This window comes from Arabidopsis lyrata (genome assembly GCF_000004255.2).
Source record: "Arabidopsis lyrata subsp. lyrata unplaced genomic scaffold ARALYscaffold_8, whole genome shotgun sequence".
NCBI lineage: Eukaryota > Viridiplantae > Streptophyta > Magnoliopsida > Brassicales > Brassicaceae > Arabidopsis > Arabidopsis lyrata.
In genome coordinates, this window is record NW_003302548.1 from 3,246,685 (window position 1) to 3,265,154 (window position 18,470).

The window sequence follows — 18,470 nt, forward strand, 5'->3', positions numbered from 1 at the left end:
GATCGTAAAAAAAGGTGTTTGTGCTGTAAGAGCTTTTCGTAGTATAAATTCTAGAGCGATATTGCCCCCCCCCTTCTACGAGAGCCTTGAATCTCTTTATATAGGGGTGATAAACCGCCTCTCCAGCGATATTCTCGGAAGATTTCCATTTATCTTGAAGTCGGCTAGAATATCGCGGATTAGGATAATTTCCTTATTCTTCGGAGTTTTTTTGGAAGACTTCCTGATTTGAGTCGATCCTTCGAGATTCTTCCTTATCATTTCCGGGTATATCGGAAATGATCCTTCTTTTTCGGAAATAGTGCCTTGCTTGGAAGTGGTACTTTGAAGATGAATATTTACTAAGTCTTTGCCTCGGGTGTATCACGTTCTCTCCTCGGGTAATTCAGAAGCTGATTAGTGTTTGGCTCGGAGATAAGAGAGGCGCGGCTCGGGCTTCCGAGGAAAATCGGCTCGGTCACACGGAGGAAACGGCTCGGGCGTCCTGGCGTGAACCGGCTCGGGCACTCGAAGAGCCGGTTTGGGTTTCCGAGCTTGCCTGTGGATCCTGAGGTAGGCGTTTCCCGAGGCGCCTGGCACGTTGCCCCGAGGCGAATGACTTTCTACACCGAGGTGAATGGCTTGCTGCACCGAGGTGATTGATATACTTCCCCGAGGTGTCTTCAAAAGCTCCAAAGTTTGGCTCGGTGCTAAGGGATGAAATCCGACCCCAACATAGATCAGCTTATCTTTTAGCTTCGGGATGCTATCAAAACTCTAATCGTATAATGAATCCAAATTCTAGAGAAAAAAAAAAGGGACTAGAGTTTCTATCGATCATGGAATCAAAGTTTATTCTTAATCATGTTTATATAAGAAAAGGTCATCAGCTCTTCTTCAGTTTTTGACTTAGTGCTTGCTTTATTTGTTTGATATGACGAAATTTATTACTTATTACTTCATAACTTGCTTATTAGTATTTGTTTGATCCTTTATATCTTGATTGGAAACACACTGCTAATTACCTTAAGCTCATGTTTACTACATATATCTTGATCGTAGAATTTAAGTATTTGGTTAAATGAGTTAGGTATTGCGTTTTTAGTGCTAAGATCAACGCTTTAATAAGCATAGTTTTAGAATTATTGTGTTTATATCTAGATGATGATTTATCGTGATATTGTTAATAGGAATACTAATTTTTCGCGACTTAATAGAATAATTATGATAATGTCTTTGTTTATATAATATGTAATTTGATCACAATTTCATGATTATAAATATCCGCCATCACATTCACGAAGATCTTAAGACCGAGTAATTGACCTTAAGATAGAGCAATCTAAAATAAAAGTATGATCATTAGAATGTGAACCTAAAGTTCGTTTATAGTGGTTATGTCTAAAAGACTACCAACCTTAAAGCATGTAAATGAATATAACATTGATGCACATATGTTAGAGAAGATATATTCTACTTTTCGTGCGAATAATGTTGTCATGTAGACACAATACCATGAAAAAAGATAAAGGATGTATTTAGAACTTATATCTTGTCTCTTTATAGCTCAGCAAAATAATGAGTTATTGATGAAATATCATGAATCACGTCCAAATGATTCTGCTCTATTCTCTAAAGTCAATGAAACAACTTTCTTTCTTTTTTTCTTTTTTAATTTGGACGTGATTCATGATTTTTCATTAATAGCTCATTGTTTTGTTCAGTTATAAAAAGACAAAGATATAAGGTTAGAATACATCTTATGTCATTTTTCACGATATTGTGTTTGCATGACAACATTATTTGCGTGAAAATTAGAGTATTTATTTTACTAGCATCTATGGACCAATGATATTTTTATACATATATTATCAACTTGTGAACACAGCTGAGATATATAGTCACTTAGATATAACCACTCTAACGAGCTTTAGGTAGTATCACATTATGGTGATCATATCTTTACTTTAGATTGCTCCAAATAACATGAGGATCTTTTAAGGTCAAATACTTTGACTTGAGATCCTCATAGTTGTGTTGTGATGCCGAAAATATATGATAATGAAAATGTGATCAACTTACATATCGGATAAATAAAAAAGGTGAAGAGAAAAAAAAAATGAGAATGTGACCGACCAATGACCGTCTCTTAGGACCAAATACCACAACAAAACTGTATATTCTCAAACCAATGACTAATAAACAAAAGCAAATCACTATTTATTTTCTTAGACACACATGCTTATTAAAATATTTATTTATAAGAAACATGCTTATTAAATTGAATATCAAGTGGCTACGTAGAGGAACTATCTTTAGTAAAATATGTGTATACATGTCTTCAACTTTTCTTAAAAAGCCTTTTAGTTTTCTGATGATCAATCTTAGTATCAAACAGCTTAAGTTTCAGCAGATTTATACAGAGATAACAAAAAGAAAGGAAGCTGCTCTCTTTCTTTCTTTCTTTTTTTCTTCATACATCTCAGATTCGTCGAAGCGAAGCCAGCCTCTTCTCAAGCTCATCCACTTCACTTGATTCAGAGCTGCAAGTTAAACTAAAGGTTAGATTTCTTTCTTTCTTCACTGTGATTTTGATTTGACCAAACTTTATATCTATGACATTAGCTCACTTGTTGTTTTTAGTTGCTGCAGTGGAAGCGGGAGGAGCTGCGGTTTTTGTAGCAATCCGACCTTTTGGAGCTGAAGATAGCTGTTTAAAACAAATGAAAGAGAAGACAGATTTTAGTTTTTGACTAACCCGAGAAACTGAAAATGAAGAAATTAATTTGCTAAAGCGCAGAGAAACCTGACCTGTGATGCAACACCAACACCAATCTCATCAAGAACTTGGTTAGTGAGATCTTCGGTTTCTTCTTCAGCCTCATCTTTGTCAAGTGTTTCATCAATTGCCTCTGACATCATCTCTATCTGCAAATCCAACAACCAATAAACAAATCAAATGTTAAAAAGCCAAATCCTGCCAACAAATCGAATGTTAAATGCCTAATGTATTTGTTTACCGTCATGTCTAGCTGTGCCGACTGCTTCTGGAAATCCTTAATCACCTTGGCTTGTTTAGTGGGTGCCATTTGCTGAAAATACATAGTAATGAAGTTGAGCATTATCTTGTTTAGAAACTAATGTGGTTCCTAGAGATTCATCAACTTATTCAAGAAACTGAGTATCGAAACAAAATAACATTACCTTGTTCATTGCAACCATAGCTTTGGTAGCACCTTTCATGCCAGATGATATTGAAGTGCTGGCATACAGAGCCTATCCATAGAGAAATGAAGACAACAGTAATTTAGTATTAACACCGAGTTATTCTCATCAAACTATTAGCTTAGCTGATGTTGAACTAGAGAAAGCAAACCTGTGTATGAGTCGTCACACCCCTAATTTGAGCACGGCTTCCCTGTAAGTTGGTAATCTGTTGCCTCAATCGAACAAGTTGACGAGCTAAAATCTTTGTGGCAGCCTATGAAATAATCAACAGACCAAAGATCAGTTAGTGAAGTTCTTAGAATTTAAAAAATGGTCTTTTTGCAAGAAAGGGATTGAAATGAAGACTTGCCTCATTTCCAGTCTTAGCTGTTTTCTTGATCTCTGCAACTAGTCTCTTCTCCTAATTGTGACATAACGTTAGTAAACAATATAACTAAGAGAAGCTCGCAGTTTGAATTTAATCATACCTCTAGTTGAAGAGATGTAATCTCCCGTTCGATACCTGCAATGACATTAGACTCAAGTAAGTCACAACTCACAACATAATCAAAGCTTAGCTCTATGCTTCTTATGTTCTTTTGGTGTAGTTAGAATACAGAACAGAGGTTAATAACGAGTTCATAAAATTAACAACACAGTCCCTAAGCATCGAGTTCATAAAATTAATAACGAGTTAAATTTTAATAACGAGAATCGCAAAATCAAAAATTTCTGTTTGATAATTCTGGTCTGGTTTTAAATGGACAGAATGATGCAGTGAAACAAACAAGAGCATAAGAATACACACAAAACTAGACTAACCAGAGACAAAAACAACATCTCAATGAAATAGTAGTAAAAAAGGTTTCATCAAACAGTAAGATATTAATCACTAGTTGTATCTTAGTCAAATTCAACACTTTCAATAACGAGAATCGTAAAATCAAAATGTATAAAGAAACTCCCAAAAAGCTAGACTGATCAGAGACAAAAACAACATCTCAATGAAATTAGTAGTAAGATAGGTTCCTTCAAGCAGTAAGATCTATGATGCATCCATTCAATTCTTTTACTAGCAGAAATTAAGTGATATAAAACAAAATCTCAAGCAAAATTGGAAAGAAAAATCATTCTTTAGCCAGAAATTGAGTGTAATCAACCCAATCCTTAGTAAGTAGCAATTGAGTGATACATATCGAAACACCAACAGATTCAAACACTAGTCCAACAAAACACAATCTTCTTAAATCAAGAAGTCAAATTTTGCAAGAAATTGAAAACCTATACATACCTCGTGTAGCCACAGCCATTTCTCTCTTACTGGTACGAAGAGCATCTGCAGAATTAGAAAAAAAAAAAGTAAAAATCACAACTTTTTCAATAGAATCAAAAGCAAAATTGCAAAATTCACAAAGTTATCTAAATCTGGACAACTTACTATTTTCCAATTTCGAGTTAAGGAATTTATCTACCCTTTTATAGAAACTAAGAACCCAGAAAAATTCACACTAACCCACACTAAAAGATTCAATTTTGAACACGAAGAACACTTAAAGGTACAATCTTGTTTGTTCCCCAACAGATATTAGAACCATCCATCGCGATTTAGCAGGAATTGAAGAGACAAAAACCCAGAAAGACAAAATCTGAGAGGGACAATGGTGATAAAGTTTAAAGCTTTTTTTACCTTTGGGAGTGGTCTTCTTCTTGAAGATGTTCATGGCGATTTATCTTCTCTCTTCTCAAATCGAATTGAAAAAAAGACCCTTGAGTATTGAGTAGAGGCAAAAGTTTTGTGCTTTTTGTTTTTCTTCTTCTCTCTCTATGAGTGTGAATGTGTCAGAGCGTGCCCTTGAAACAATTATTAAAAAAAAAACGGTACTTTGGAACTAGCCGTTACAGAGAGTCCAGATCTTCCTAATATTCCTTCTTAATTTTAATTGTTTTCAGATTTTTTTTTTTGTTTTATTTTTGTATGTTATGAACCGACAAAAACTCTGGTTAGTATAGAAAAATTTGCGGATAATGCTAAACGAATGGAATAAATATATTGGACAATTGTTGAGTGGATATTTTTGGGATAAATGCAAAAAAAAAAGTAAAGTAATGAAATAAATTGATTTATTTTAAGTTGTTAGAGTTAAACATGTAAGGGTGCAAATAGTTTACATATTTGAATAAGGTAAAAAAAATCTAGTTTTTAATTCTATTTATCCAAAAATGCATCATTTACAATAAATTTATTTTCATTGTACTTTGTAATGGAAATTTGGTCAACTCTACCACATTTGACTAAAGCCTTTTCATTTCTACCATATTTGATAATCATTTTTCACTGGTATTGTGGTATAAAAAATGGTTTTGCCCTCAGCTGATGTGGCAGATAAAGTGCAACATTTAGAGACAAGTATCTGGGGGACAATAAACCTATTTGGGAACAATAATCAAACGAAATATAAACATCAAACAAAATGAAAAGACCTCAATTAGAATTTAGGAGAACTAAAATCGAAGAACAATGAATTAAAATCAAGGGACAAAAACCAGCTAACATTCAAAAATAAGATGAAATTGTGGAAGACTCAAACTTTGGGGACAACTGTATGTAAATTTCCTTTTGTGTGCTCAAACAATGAATTTTGTCCCCAAAGTTTGAACACATAAAAAGAAGGGCAAAATGGTCATTACACACGGTAATTGTGGTATGAGTGATAAATGAGCCTGCAATATAGTAGAAAAAAAAATAATTGGGCCAAATGTGGCATAGATGTTAAATTTCTCATTTGTAATTTTATAGGATCCCAAATAATAGATAACAATTGCAAACTAAGCTATTATTTATTTTCAATAGAAACAAATCGAACACACCTCAAAACAGGACTTACTCTGTTCTTTGTCTTCTAAACAGTCAATGTAGAGAATCTCATGCGTAAAGCAAAGTCTAGGGTTTTAAGACCATAAGAGAAGTAAAATGTGGTTTAATATTTGAATACTTATTATCAATAAAATACATAAATATGTTATATTACTTTAAAAATTATAATAAATCTATTGCAAAAATTTAAGCTAAACTTACAAATAAATTGTCAACAAAATATAAAACAAAAGCAAAAAATAACTAGAAATTAGGTTCACAATAACATGTAGTCTAGTAATTTGTATTAGCATTGCTGCGGTGTGAGGTCAGAGCCGTGTCTATTTGAAAACAAATGAAGCAACCGCCTACGGCATCAAAGTTTTGAAAAAATTTAGGGAGGCATATTTAGCCCATGTTTCTTCTTAAAACTTTGATATATTTTTTTACTGTCCATGCACTTGTTTATTGTTCCCACCACATTAACTTCTCTCTTTTATTTCTAACCATCTTCTTCTGTTTATTAGTCAATTTTTAACAAATATTTAGTTTTGTTTATACTTATTTAGACTCTAAAAATACATGTTTTTATTAAACACCATAGTTTTTTTATATTTATATTTGATTTGATTTGTATTGTCAACAATTATTTATAAATTATTTACTTAGTTTTTTTTTTACTTAATTAAACAATAAACTAAATTTTTATATGATAGTTATTTTAAAATAAATTAAACACTAAACTATGTATTTTTATTTTGCCTATGGTACTAAAAGTTCTTGGTACGGCTCTGTGTGAGGTGTCACCATCTTTACCATGGAACCGATCTCTCTAAAGTTTAGACATTTGAGCTCACATTGAATTTTTCACATACGAGTAAACAGTTTGATGTAATGTTTTATCATATCCTTCTTGTTATTGTATCAGTTTTGACCATTTAAACCGGTCTCTAGAGATAAACTTTTTACTCGTATGTGAAAAGTTCAATGTGAGCTCGAATGTCTAAACTTTAGAGAGATCGGTTAGACCATTTTGGATTTGGAATCAAACCACGAACAGATAAATTTTTTTTTTCCTTCCATCACTAACAGCTGAAGATACGACTTAGTGTTTGATTGGTTGGGCTGTAGAAAGTACTTACAGCCCTAATTTTTTCTACAGCCCTAATAATTCATCAATCATGCTTTACTTTAACTTTTAAACTTACAGCCTTTATTTTTGTTTTGGCTGTAAAAACTAAATTTTCTACAGCTTCATTATTTCGGCTGTAGGAAGGCTGTAGCGAAAAAAAATTATTTTATTTTATTATATTGTGTATATATCTATTGAATAGTAAATACTAAATACTAAATACATGATAATATTATGAAGTCAAATGAAAATAATAATACTATACGCCAAACTAAGAAAACCAATACTATATATTATATTTCATATACGCATACAATCTTTGTTATTCATACATGTACTTGTACATATTAATTATTATTTGCGTACATATCAAATATATATTATTTTCATTTTGTTAAACCAAATTTAATATTATTTTCATATTGACTATAAATTATTTATGAAAATAAAAAAAAATTAATATGTAAAAATGTACAATACAAAATTAGTATTTACCAATCATAATTTGTTTTACAAAAATCCTACAGCTACAACAAAAAAAATCTACAGCTACAGTTAAAACAGCTACTGCCAAAATCTTACAGCAATTAATTTGCAGGTACAACCCAACTAATCACCCACTTAGCTTCTTTAATTAATAAAAAGTTACAGTCGGTTTTTAAACCGACGCCAAATCGCTTCCTTTTTAACTTTTCACGTTGGTTTATAAACCATGGTCAATTTAGTGATGTTATCCGGTTAATCTCTTGTAGTGTCTGTTTGGAACTTTGATTTCATTATAAGCTCTTAATTACAAATAAACTCAATGTGAGAAGTTTTCTTATATTTAGGCTTTCATTTCTTCCATTGCATATGATTCACATTTTTTTCTGGGAAAAAGTAAAAAAGAGAAAGAAATAAAAGCACATATCCGATCTGGCAATCAAAAAGTTCCAGCTTCCAACTATTTCATTAAATAAAAAAAAATCATCAATTTTAAGTTGACTCAATAATTTTTTTGAAAAACTTTAGTGAAAAGTAAATAGCCTCTTGACATTGCACTCTTTGATATTATAAGTTGGCTTTTAATATAAGCTCTGAAATAAATAAATAAATTAGATCAATGCAGAAACTTTTTTGGTGTTTAGGTTTTCTCATTTTTACAACTGCAATTTCTACCTTTGAGTTTGCGTTTGTGTGAAAGAAAAATTAATCATTGAAAATTCATATTCTGTTTTTTAGAAATTAAGTTTTTCGAAAGATAATATTGTGATTTTTCCTTTTTGGAATTTAAATGTTCAATTTTTTAATTTGAAATTGTAGGTTCATTAAAAAAAAGTTACACACTAAACACAAATGCAATCAGCTAATTGAATTTCTATTTCCAAACAAAAAAAGGAGAGAGAAAAAGTCAAAACCGGATTAAGTTTTAGGTAGATGAGACTGACCCAAGAGCAAGTGAACTTGCCACAAACAATAAAAAAAAAAAAAAAATCAAATCTAACTTTTTCACTGAATCTTCACAACCACCAAAACCTAAAATTAACCCTCCAAAAGTTAGATGGTCAGACAAAAGACCAAACACTAACACTCAAAACCTCAATATGTATATATACACACAACACTCTACACAACACACACAACACAAACACAATTTGTTCATATATTTCTCTTCAAAGTTCAAACAATGGCAAAGCTCGCATTGGCTGCTACGAGCGGTAAGAGCTGCAAAATACTCTTAGGGCTGAGATTACTTGCCTTCTCAGCCACGTTATCTGCAGCCATTGTAATGGGATTGAACAAAGAGACAGAGACTTTTGTTGTGGGAAAAGTTGGAAATACTCCAATTAAAGCTACTTTCACTGCTAAGTTCGACCACACACCAGCTTTTGTGTAAGCCTTAATAACACTTTAATTAACAATCCAAATGTTGACTTTGAGACTAATCTTTTTGACCATTTTGGTGTGTGAAAAAAGGTTTTTCGTAGTGGCTAATGCAATGGTGAGCTTCCACAACTTGTTGATGATTGCTCTTCAGATATTTGGAGGGAAAATGGAGTTCACTGGTTTTCGTCTTCTCTCTGTCGCCATTCTTGACATGGTAAACATATAAATATATACATATATGTATTAGGGAAACATTCATATGTATATATTACTAATTTGCATCTTAAAGTCTTTAGTTGTTTTTTTTTTGTCAAAGAAAGTCTTTAGTTGTTGAAGACTATAGGACCAACTAGTTGAAAGTGATAATTATATGTTAATATATATATTTCTTTCATTTTTTAGTTTAGGTTTATTCACAATGTTTAGAAGAATTTAGAGACAATTATTTTATTTTAATTTCATGAATTTTTTATTATTATTTTAATTTCATGAACATTTTACAATATATATATTTTCGAGAATGAGTTTAGAAAAAATTATGGAGTTTCGGATTTAATCGATTAATTGCTAAATTAAAGCTTAATGTTTAGATTCGACTCGGTTTAAATTTTTTGTATGGTTTATATTAGTTGTAGTTGACACTAATTGTTAATTTAATGAGTAAAATTAATCAGTAGACTCATATTTGTGCTGACTATGGCTTCTTCTCGTCGGAAAAAACAGCTAAATGTGACTCTAATTTCGGCGGCAGCAAACGCGGCGGCGTTCATGGCTGAGGTAGGAAAGAACGGGAACAAACACGCGAGATGGGACAAAATCTGTGACAGATTCGCCACTTACTGTGATCACGGCGCCGGAGCATTAATAGCCGCCTTCGCCGGAGTAATCCTTATGCTCATTATCTCCGCCGCGTCAATCTCTCGTCTCGCCCAACAAAATAAATGCTGCTCCACCACCGCATCTCCCTCCGTCGTCCCCTGAAAACATACACACGTTTCTCGTTCCCCTGTTTTTTCTTTTCTTACTTATTTGTGTCTTCTTGAGTGTTTTGGTGTGTCTCTTGAGTGATTTTATCAGATTGTGTAAGCATCTCTAAGCATTTGCTTTGTCTCTTCTTAGTAAAACTTTCTTCTTCCGTGTTTATTCTTAAATCCATTATATCGACTACGGTTGGGTTACTAGATATCATAATTCTTTTTTTTTTATGGATATCATAATTCTATGGTAAAATTGGAAATAAAGGATATATCTACTAAAATTTTTGTCCATATACATTTTTTTTGGTGAGATTGTCAGAACTATTTGAATATGTTACTTTCTCTATACATGAATTACTATATATATAAATACCGGCTTTATTATATATATATATATATATACCTAAACCCTAAACCAAATCATTTAGGATCCTGAAGTTGAGAAGTATTTACAATGACATGCCACTAGCATTAATTATTTAGATTTGTTTTATTTAAGTAAAGATTTTTAATTGAAATTCATTTCTCATATATTTAGCAAAAGTCTCTACAAAATCTTTCCTTATCTATTTAAGTAAAGATTCTGAAATCAAATATGTTCTCAACAATTTACCAAAAATCTCTACACAATCTTTTTAAAAATCTCGACTTAGTTAACTTCTGATTTTTATCTGCAAAAAAAAAATTAATTGTAACAGTTCTCAGAATTTGTAATAAATAATAAATCCAGATGACAAAAAAAAAAAAGTGATGTAAAAATCGGGAATGTTGATACTACAATTTCTTCTACTTCTTTTTTTCATATAATGAAAATTATTTTTTAGGGATATTTATATTTTCTTAAAACCTCTAAACAAAACAAAGGGTTTCAAAAGATAGCTTCTCTTTTGGCGGGTGGATCCGCAAACCCGCAACTCTCTACGGGCTTATTCGCATGAACCTGCAACCCGTAGTGGATAAAAATATTATTCAAAAAAAATAACAAATGATGTTTAATTTTACGGGACGGGGTTATATGGTGCAACGGGTTTAGATCAATATTAATATTAAACAATATACTATGGATGAAATCCTAGAATTAAAAATCAAAATTTAATTATAAAATCAGAAACACTAAACAAAATAAACAATATTAACAAAACAAATACAACTTAAAATTTTGCAAAATAATTTTTTAGTTATAAAAAAATTGACCCGCGGTGTACCGCGGGGTAAAATCTAGATTTTGAAGTTTAAGGAGAAATTTTTTTTACAAAAAATAATAGATCCGCGGTGTACCGCAAGAAAAATCTTTCTCCTAAACTGAGGCAAGAAGAAGAAGAAAGCCAAATGTCGTTTAAGTGTATATATAGATATACCATTTAAACCTAAAACACAATTAATATACTCAAAATTATTAATATAGATATATGGATGGTACATTTATAAAATAGGTCGAAATATTTTATTATACTCTCTATTAATAAACAAAACTAATTATATTTAGATTTTTTAAAAAAAATTATAGCCCCGCGGTACACCGCGGGTTCAAATCTAGTTTCTAAGAACATTTGAAAAACGTAAATGTTGCGGTATTATTGAGATTTTAGGATTTTGGTGGTAATTTTTATGTTCATAACTAGTAAACATTTGAGTCAGATAATAAGAATCTCAAAATTTGAATTACCAAGTCCTAGCCTACTCAAGACACATTTCGCCAAAATCAGAAAACCAAAATTGTTTCACAACAAACGATGACACATAGCATAATAGTTTGTGATAGTGTTGTCGTTGTATCAACACCCCCTTAACATGCATAATGCATTGTTGTAAAAATAAAAATTACAAAACAATTTACAACGATCGTTCATGTGTTACCATTTTTATATTGTTTTTTGGAAAATAATAATCGGACTATCTTTCTTTTCTAATTTAGTCCTTGTCAATGGATAATCATTCTTTTCTCTTTGTTGATATTTTTTTGGCCTTTTTTTTCGATTTGTTTATAAAGATTTTGATACTTTTTTGCTAACAAAGCCAGAAGCTTGGTTCTTGTCAACCAAAACATGAACAACAAACCCATAAATCATCTCTCATGGTCATGCTCAAATCATGAACCTTTACTGGTTTAGGTAAGAAGTAGAATCCCAACGTTAAAAACACATCTCTTCTACAACAAACTCAAAAAGCACCACTTATATATAAGATTATCAACAAACCCCATAAAACACACACAAGAGCTCAAAAACCACCAAAGCAACAATGTCGAAAATCTCAAAGGCTTCTTCTCTCTGTTTACTTCTTCTCGTTTTCTTCCTCTTCAGTTCCCGACCTGCATTCTCACTCCGTGGCCCAAAACTGCAATCAGAACCAAAATTAGCTCAAACCCTAATGGATGATTCGTCTTCAATGAGCAAGATCGACTCTAAAAGTGCAAAATCCATGATTGCAGGATTCTTCAGTCACAAGTTTCCATTAAAGGGCTGGCCATTCCCAAAGTACCCACCTTTCACTATGGTTAACCCTAATATTCCAACAAACCCATCTGGAGCTCAAGAGGAATCCGTAAAGTTACCTTCTTCCCCAAGCAAAGACAACAAAGATGGAGGAAACGCTTGAAGATTGGAGTTCTTGACTTGTGTTTGAAAACATTTCTATGGTTTTAAATTGCATCAAATAAAAATGTACGTTTTAACAATTGAATGGATAACGAAAAAGATATTCATCAGCTCGAAGCGATTTTCGCTATGACAGTTATAGGAATATTAACAATGTGTCCTGTATTTCCAAACAATCCGATTCTACCAAAACTAGAACTGGAACTGTTCTTTGTCGCCGTGAGGGTTACGCTAAGTACTTGAGTTTCTCCCATAGCTATAGAAAATTGAGTAGGTGATACTTTCATTGAAACACCATAAGGAGGACTCCAACCAACATTGTAAGTCTCATTTCCGGCTATGTTTCTCATTGATCTTTGGAAAATTTGCGTGCCACTAAGTGTTGATACAGTAATTGATGGCAAATTGAGGTCAAAACCACTGATTGTTGTGTTGTTAGCGGGACAGCGAAATCCGGTGTAGTTGAATACCAACGGATCCGAGCCGTTGATCCCACAAAGAAATGACATATAATCTTCAAAACCTACATAAGAAAAAAGAATACATTTTGAGTTAAAATATCAAACTTTTAGTTGTGTGAGCCAATATTAATACACACTTACTTGTATCGAATACTAGACCAGGGTCTAAAGCTGCGGTTGCATTAACGAAACCGCTTCCCATATCAAACGGTGTTGCGGTATAGAGGCTTTGATCGGGATTGGAATAAGTTCGCTGAGCCATTATCGGACCGCCTTTATTATCATTAAGAAGAGCAGTTGTTGAAAGCGCGGATGCAATTTGTGAAGGAGTAAATTGCGGGTAAGTTTGTTTGATTAATGCAGCCACACCAGCTACATGAGGAGCAGCCATACTTGTACCGGACATCATCGCAAATTTCTCACCTAAACAGAACAAACCGTTAATCCGAAAGTTACTGATTTCATAGAAAAATCCTCTGTTTTTACCTTCAAACTCGGTTGAATCGGTTGAAGCAGAACTCCAAGCACCCCAAATAGAGTTTCCAGGAGCTACGAGGTTCGGTTTTAATATGTCTGCATCGTTAAAAGAGTTGTCTTCAGGATCAGGTCCTCTTGCTGAGTAATACATTACCTTGGGAGCTCTATTATTGAAGTTAGCATTTAAACCGCCTTCAATGGCGGCAACCGCTCCAAAACTAACAATTTCTTTGGTGGTTCCATCTCTTTGTAGAGAAGAGTTATAGTACTTGAGTAAAATCTGCATAAAAACATATCTTTAGATCATTAGAAACTGTGTATAAACCTTTAAACAAATGCTTTTATGTTCTCACCTTAGAATCTTCTACAGATGGAATTATGATTCCAGGCATATCCATCGGTGTTGGATTGATCTCAAAACCAAGAACATACGGGTCTATATAGAATACCACGCCAATCGCGGATAGATTCTTGGCAACATCTAAAGCTTGTTTTATAGTCGAAAGCCCGAGAACAAAACGAGCAGAGTAGCTACATATCAGAAGATTCCCCGAGACAAGATCTTGATCGTAGTTTTCATAATCTTGACATTCACCTACATACATATCTCTATCTACAGAAGTACTTTTGTTCAAGGCATGAAAAGCAGAGATCATCTTGTACATCTTTCCATCATCCGTAGGAACTATAAAGAAACAAATTACACAAGTTACAAATCCGAAATCTTGACGACATTGAAAGTTATAGTTTGAGATGGTAAGGACGTACTTGCGAATCCAATGCCTTGAATAGTTACATTGTTTCCTAAAATTAAAGAATTGGAGTAAACTCTATCATGAGAAGAAGCACCAACTGTGAAAATCCAAGGACTAAAAGAAGACATGCTTTTAGGCGCTGGACCGGTATTTCCCGCAGCTTGGACTACAAAAATTCCGGCTTTTACAGCGGAAAGTAATGCCATATCGATAGGATTAAAGAAAGTGGCAACACCAGGAGGTTTTCGATTCGGTGTAATTGATAGACTTAATATATCTACTCCATCTTGAGCTGCCTAAAAAATGCACAACAAATATATAATATCTTCAAATTTGAAAAAGAAAGCTAACATCTTTAATCACATAGTTTCTTGATTTGCAAACCTGATCTATAGCTGCAACAACATCTGCAGCAAAACCTCCAAAACTCTTATACAATGCCTTGTAAACAGAAATACTGTAAACAAAGTTCGAAAACATAAAAGTTAAAGCTAGTTTAATTTGTGAAGATATTACCATTGATTCAAGTTTTGTTTTGTTTTCTTACAATGCACGAGGAGCGATTCCACTAGCGTATCCAAAGTTATGGTTAGAAACTATCACTGGAACTCCGTGGTTACCCGCTGCAACTGAAGCTGTGTGTCTACATATATATCCAAAGTAACAATCTATAAGTTTCAAACTCTGTTTTTATATGATATATTCAATAGTTACACTTACGTTCCATGTCCATCTCCATCGAAAGGAGAAGCGTATTCTTCAGATAAGTTAAATATTCCTCTGGTAACAGCGGATTGCGCGAAATGTCTGGCTCCAATTAGCTTCTTATTGCAAGATCCTGAAGGAAAATCCGGTGTAACTTCACAAACACCTGAGAAATGCTTAGGGATTGGATATGAACGCTTAGAGTCATTGTCATTGAAACTAGGATGATTCGGATCGATCCCAGTATCGATAAACCCGATAACAACTCCTTCTCCAGCAATCTCATATCCACCTTCTCTGACCCATGCTCCTTGTGGTAAACCCATAAACTGTGGAGTATAAGTTGTTGCTGTCCTAACAGAGTAATCCAACACTATGTTTGCTACTTCTCTTCTCATTGACAGCTTCTCAGCCTTAATAAAACAAATCAAAACACAAAAACTCAAGACTATATATTCCCACAATGATCAAGAACTCAAGATTTTTACCTGTTGTGAGCTAACAAACAGAGCAAATCCATTGATTAGATAATGGTAACTATAAAGCTTTATATACTTCTCTCCTCTCAATGTCTTTCTCAAGAAAGAGTCATGAGATTGAGCAACAGATGGTATCTTTGACTTCCCATGACGTTTCCTTGAATTGTTCCTACAAAAAAAAAAATTCAAAAAGGGTTTAACTATAGCTAAACAGAGAATCTAGTAACAACAAAAAGAATAAAAATTTATCAGTACCTTGGTTTCAATTTTGGTGTAAATTTAGACTTTTTGTGTTGATGTCTAATTTGTTTAAGCTCTTGTTCTTCAAAGAGATGAACAATAGGAGGTTCTTTAAGTGTGACAATGTACACAGCAGAATCATCATCCTCATTATCATCACCATCTTGTTGTTGTCCCAAAATGTTATTAGACAAAAACCAAAAAGAGATCACAAGTAATAAAAACCCAAACTTCACCAACATAACTCTTCCCATTTTGTTTGTCTCCCTTCTAAATTAAGAAAGTGGGAAAAAAGGGTTTTGATTTAACACTTTCCACTAGGTTTTATACAGAGAATGAATGAGTCATGAAATCACTTAAAACCCCCACCTAAAACAAAGATAATTTAAGGAAAATAAAGAAAGCTGCAAAAGAAGAAGAAGCCATTAAAGCATCTCATGGTGAACAAGTGGAATTGACACCTTTTTGGTGTCGGAGGTCGGTGAAAGAAGAGTGCGTATTTATATAATATTAGTATATATATGTAACATATATAGATAGTTATATATAGATAGATAGATAGATAGATATTAGGAAGAACTGAATAATCTCACGAGAATATATACGAAACTGTTTTTTTATTGGATACTTGAAATTTTTGAGCCAAATTGAGTGGTTACCAAGAATTTGGTTCCCACATGTGTTTAAAGTAGAGGAGAAAGGAACACTCATAAGTGCGATCAAACTTAAATGACTCTCCTTTTTGTTTTCTTGCAATTATTTAGTGTTTTCGTCTTTGGATCGTCAATAATTAAAAAAAAAAAAATCCAAAGTGATTTAAAATAATAAGGGACTCTTAAATTCTAGATTTCTTTCAATAAATAAATATATATATCTAAATAATTTTAGAATTAATTTTAGAATTAAGGCTTAGACAAATTTTATTCATTCGAGATGTATATTAGACAATTTTCTTAACTTTTTATTATATAAATAATCATTGTTTCATTCTCATTCACCATATCCAAAATCTAAAATCCTAAATATTTTCTTTGTTTCTTATGTTGTTGCATTTGTTAAAAAATCAATTGAGACATCATCTAACTCTAAAGTATATGTCTTATATTTTTTTATTTTTTTTATTTTAATTCTAACGGTTGACTAGAATATACTTATTTATTCTTTAATTTTTATTATTTTAATCAAAATTATATATGTATAATAAAATTTTTGATGGATGTACTCATCACTACATTTAGTTTTTTGTGATCCAATAGATAATCATATAAAGATCGTTATAATATTTATTTTATTCAAGGTTTGTGGTTTTAAACTTTTTTCTATGACAAATATAATTTAATTAGAACAATTTGATAACCCAACCTAGCAATGTAAACCTACAATGATTAAATCATTATAATGAAACCTTTAAATTGTAGTTCATATTAGTTTGTCACATACAAAACTAAAGTTAGTAACTCATACCAAATCATTAGGGCATATGCAACGGTAAAACAAGAAGATAGTTCTTAGTTATTAAAATAATATTAAAGCTTATAATATCTAAGAACAGTTCTTCAACTGATGCTACAACACTTACATCATATATTCTCTAAATAAGATAATTATTATTTATTAGGTATTTGTTGAATAAATATATTAATAAAAAATAAAAGTATATACATTAAAAATATATATATATATATATATATATATATATATATATATATATATATATATAAATTTAAGTATGTATGTGCACTTTTGACATTTTGTTGTTGTTAGAATGTAAACCCGTAAGTATATCAATGAAGCTATAGAAAAAATGAACAATATAAACACTACAACCAGAGCCGGCCCTTGCCACATGCATATGAAGCATAGGCTTGCGGCCCGATAATAATATGATTTGATTTCGGCCTCTAATTAGTTAAACTTCCTTTAATCTAGTGGTTCATTATGGTGAAGACTCATTAAGAATTCAAGGGTTTGAATCATGAATGAGGTCAAAACATTTTTTTTTTTTCCAACAAAACACTGAAATAAATAAAAATAACATAGGCCCTTTTTTCTTCTTGCTTGTAGCCTTGTTATACTTAGAGCCGGCTTAGACTACAACATGTTGATAAATTGTAAGATTTAGGGCTAAACCACAATATTAGAACTCTTTGAAGTTGTTTGCGACCAATGAAGCAAAATAAACGTTGCTCGAACTTTGAACTTTAAACAAGAAATTATTCAAAGTTGTCTTGAATTCAACAAAAACTCTGGACCAAAATTTCCGAAAGGGAGAAAAAGGATGATGATCACACTACATAGATTTCATTTCCATTGTTTAGTACTTCCTATGAATATGTGTAAAAAGCAATTAAGAAGATCTAACATAGGAAATATGTGGTCAGATGGGCTAGAATTGTTTTGTCTTCTGAACAACAAGAAGAAATCCCTTCGTTAATAGTATGTCATCAAAAAATTAAAGGACTCTTAAGCAGATGTTTCTTTGCTGATTGAAGGTAATCAAATTTTTTGTTTGTTTATCTTTTAAGTCAGAGATTATTTATGCTTATACCTATGGTATCATTTATGTATTTTTTATTCTTTTGCAGACATACTCATGAGACATGTTAGTTGTGTAGCATCAAATCGAAATAATAAAAATACTAAGAATATTGTAGAGCATTTAAACCAACAAATAAGTTATTAGATGAAAAATCACGGTCTCTTATCTCTAGCAGATATTCTTTTGCAAATTGAAGGTAATC

The 18,470-nt window shown here is 32.1% G+C and overlaps 4 protein-coding genes across 4 annotated transcripts; 2 read left to right on the plus strand and 2 right to left on the minus strand.

Annotated features, from left to right (window-relative positions):
• Positions 1-2,255: 2,255 nt before the first annotated feature.
• On the minus strand, positions 2,256-5,000 carry LOC9301432 (vacuolar protein sorting-associated protein 2 homolog 2). The gene is made up of 10 exons (XM_021021896.1): positions 4,874-5,000; positions 4,478-4,522; positions 3,675-3,709; positions 3,557-3,607; positions 3,356-3,460; positions 3,184-3,255; positions 3,000-3,071; positions 2,791-2,907; positions 2,610-2,689; positions 2,256-2,522 (listed from the first exon to the last, which is right to left on the minus strand). Exons 1-10 carry the CDS (start codon positions 4,905-4,907, stop codon positions 2,462-2,464), a joined length of 672 nt encoding a protein of 223 aa, XP_020877555.1. The 5' UTR covers positions 4,908-5,000; the 3' UTR covers positions 2,256-2,461.
• Positions 5,001-8,720: 3,720 nt separating this feature from the next.
• On the plus strand, positions 8,721-10,189 carry LOC9301433 (CASP-like protein 1B1). The gene is made up of 3 exons (XM_002863520.2): positions 8,721-9,044; positions 9,129-9,252; positions 9,762-10,189. Exons 1-3 carry the CDS (start codon positions 8,839-8,841, stop codon positions 10,017-10,019), a joined length of 588 nt encoding a protein of 195 aa, XP_002863566.1. The 5' UTR covers positions 8,721-8,838; the 3' UTR covers positions 10,020-10,189.
• Positions 10,190-12,207: 2,018 nt separating this feature from the next.
• Positions 12,208-12,722, plus strand: LOC9299643. The gene has a single exon (XM_002863521.2). It carries the CDS (start codon positions 12,257-12,259, stop codon positions 12,611-12,613), a length of 357 nt encoding a protein of 118 aa, XP_002863567.1. The 5' UTR covers positions 12,208-12,256; the 3' UTR covers positions 12,614-12,722.
• LOC9299644 (subtilisin-like protease SBT2.3) lies at positions 12,631-16,312 on the minus strand. The gene is made up of 10 exons (XM_021013661.1): positions 15,745-16,312; positions 15,499-15,658; positions 15,026-15,423; positions 14,853-14,948; positions 14,690-14,762; positions 14,319-14,601; positions 13,904-14,235; positions 13,560-13,830; positions 13,215-13,496; positions 12,631-13,135 (listed from the first exon to the last, which is right to left on the minus strand). Exons 1-10 carry the CDS (start codon positions 15,981-15,983, stop codon positions 12,720-12,722), a joined length of 2,550 nt encoding a protein of 849 aa, XP_020869320.1. The 5' UTR covers positions 15,984-16,312; the 3' UTR covers positions 12,631-12,719.
• Positions 16,313-18,470: the final 2,158 nt, after the last annotated feature.

What these genes read in the sequence shown, in the direction of transcription:
- LOC9301432 (XM_021021896.1), bottom strand. Translation starts at nt 4,907, where the DNA reads ATGAACATCTTCAAGAAGAAGACCACTCCCAAAG. An exon ending in GTGTGACGACTCATACACAG is followed by an intron (nt 3,256 to 3,355) that starts GTTTGCTTTCTC and finishes CTCTATGGATAG; the next exon opens with GCTCTGTATGCCAGCACTTC. An exon ending in GCAGCAACTAAAAACAACAA is followed by an intron (nt 2,523 to 2,609) that starts GTGAGCTAATGT and finishes TTTAACTTGCAG; the next exon opens with CTCTGAATCAAGTGAAGTGG.
- LOC9301433 (XM_002863520.2), top strand. Translation starts at nt 8,839, where the DNA reads ATGGCAAAGCTCGCATTGGCTGCTACGAGCGGTAAGAGCTGCAAAATA. An exon ending in GACCACACACCAGCTTTTGT is followed by an intron (nt 9,045 to 9,128) that starts GTAAGCCTTAAT and finishes GTGTGAAAAAAG; the next exon opens with GTTTTTCGTAGTGGCTAATG. An exon ending in CTGTCGCCATTCTTGACATG is followed by an intron (nt 9,253 to 9,761) that starts GTAAACATATAA and finishes CGGAAAAAACAG; the next exon opens with CTAAATGTGACTCTAATTTC.
- LOC9299643 (XM_002863521.2), top strand. Translation starts at nt 12,257, where the DNA reads ATGTCGAAAATCTCAAAGGCTTCTTCTCTCTGTTTACTTCTTCTCGTT.
- LOC9299644 (XM_021013661.1), bottom strand. Translation starts at nt 15,983, where the DNA reads ATGGGAAGAGTTATGTTGGTGAAGTTTGGGTTTTTATTACTTGTGATC. An exon ending in TGTTTGTTAGCTCACAACAG is followed by an intron (nt 15,424 to 15,498) that starts GTAAAAATCTTG and finishes TGTTTTATTAAG; the next exon opens with GCTGAGAAGCTGTCAATGAG. An exon ending in GGAATCGCTCCTCGTGCATT is followed by an intron (nt 14,763 to 14,852) that starts GTAAGAAAACAA and finishes CTTTGTTTACAG; the next exon opens with TATTTCTGTTTACAAGGCAT.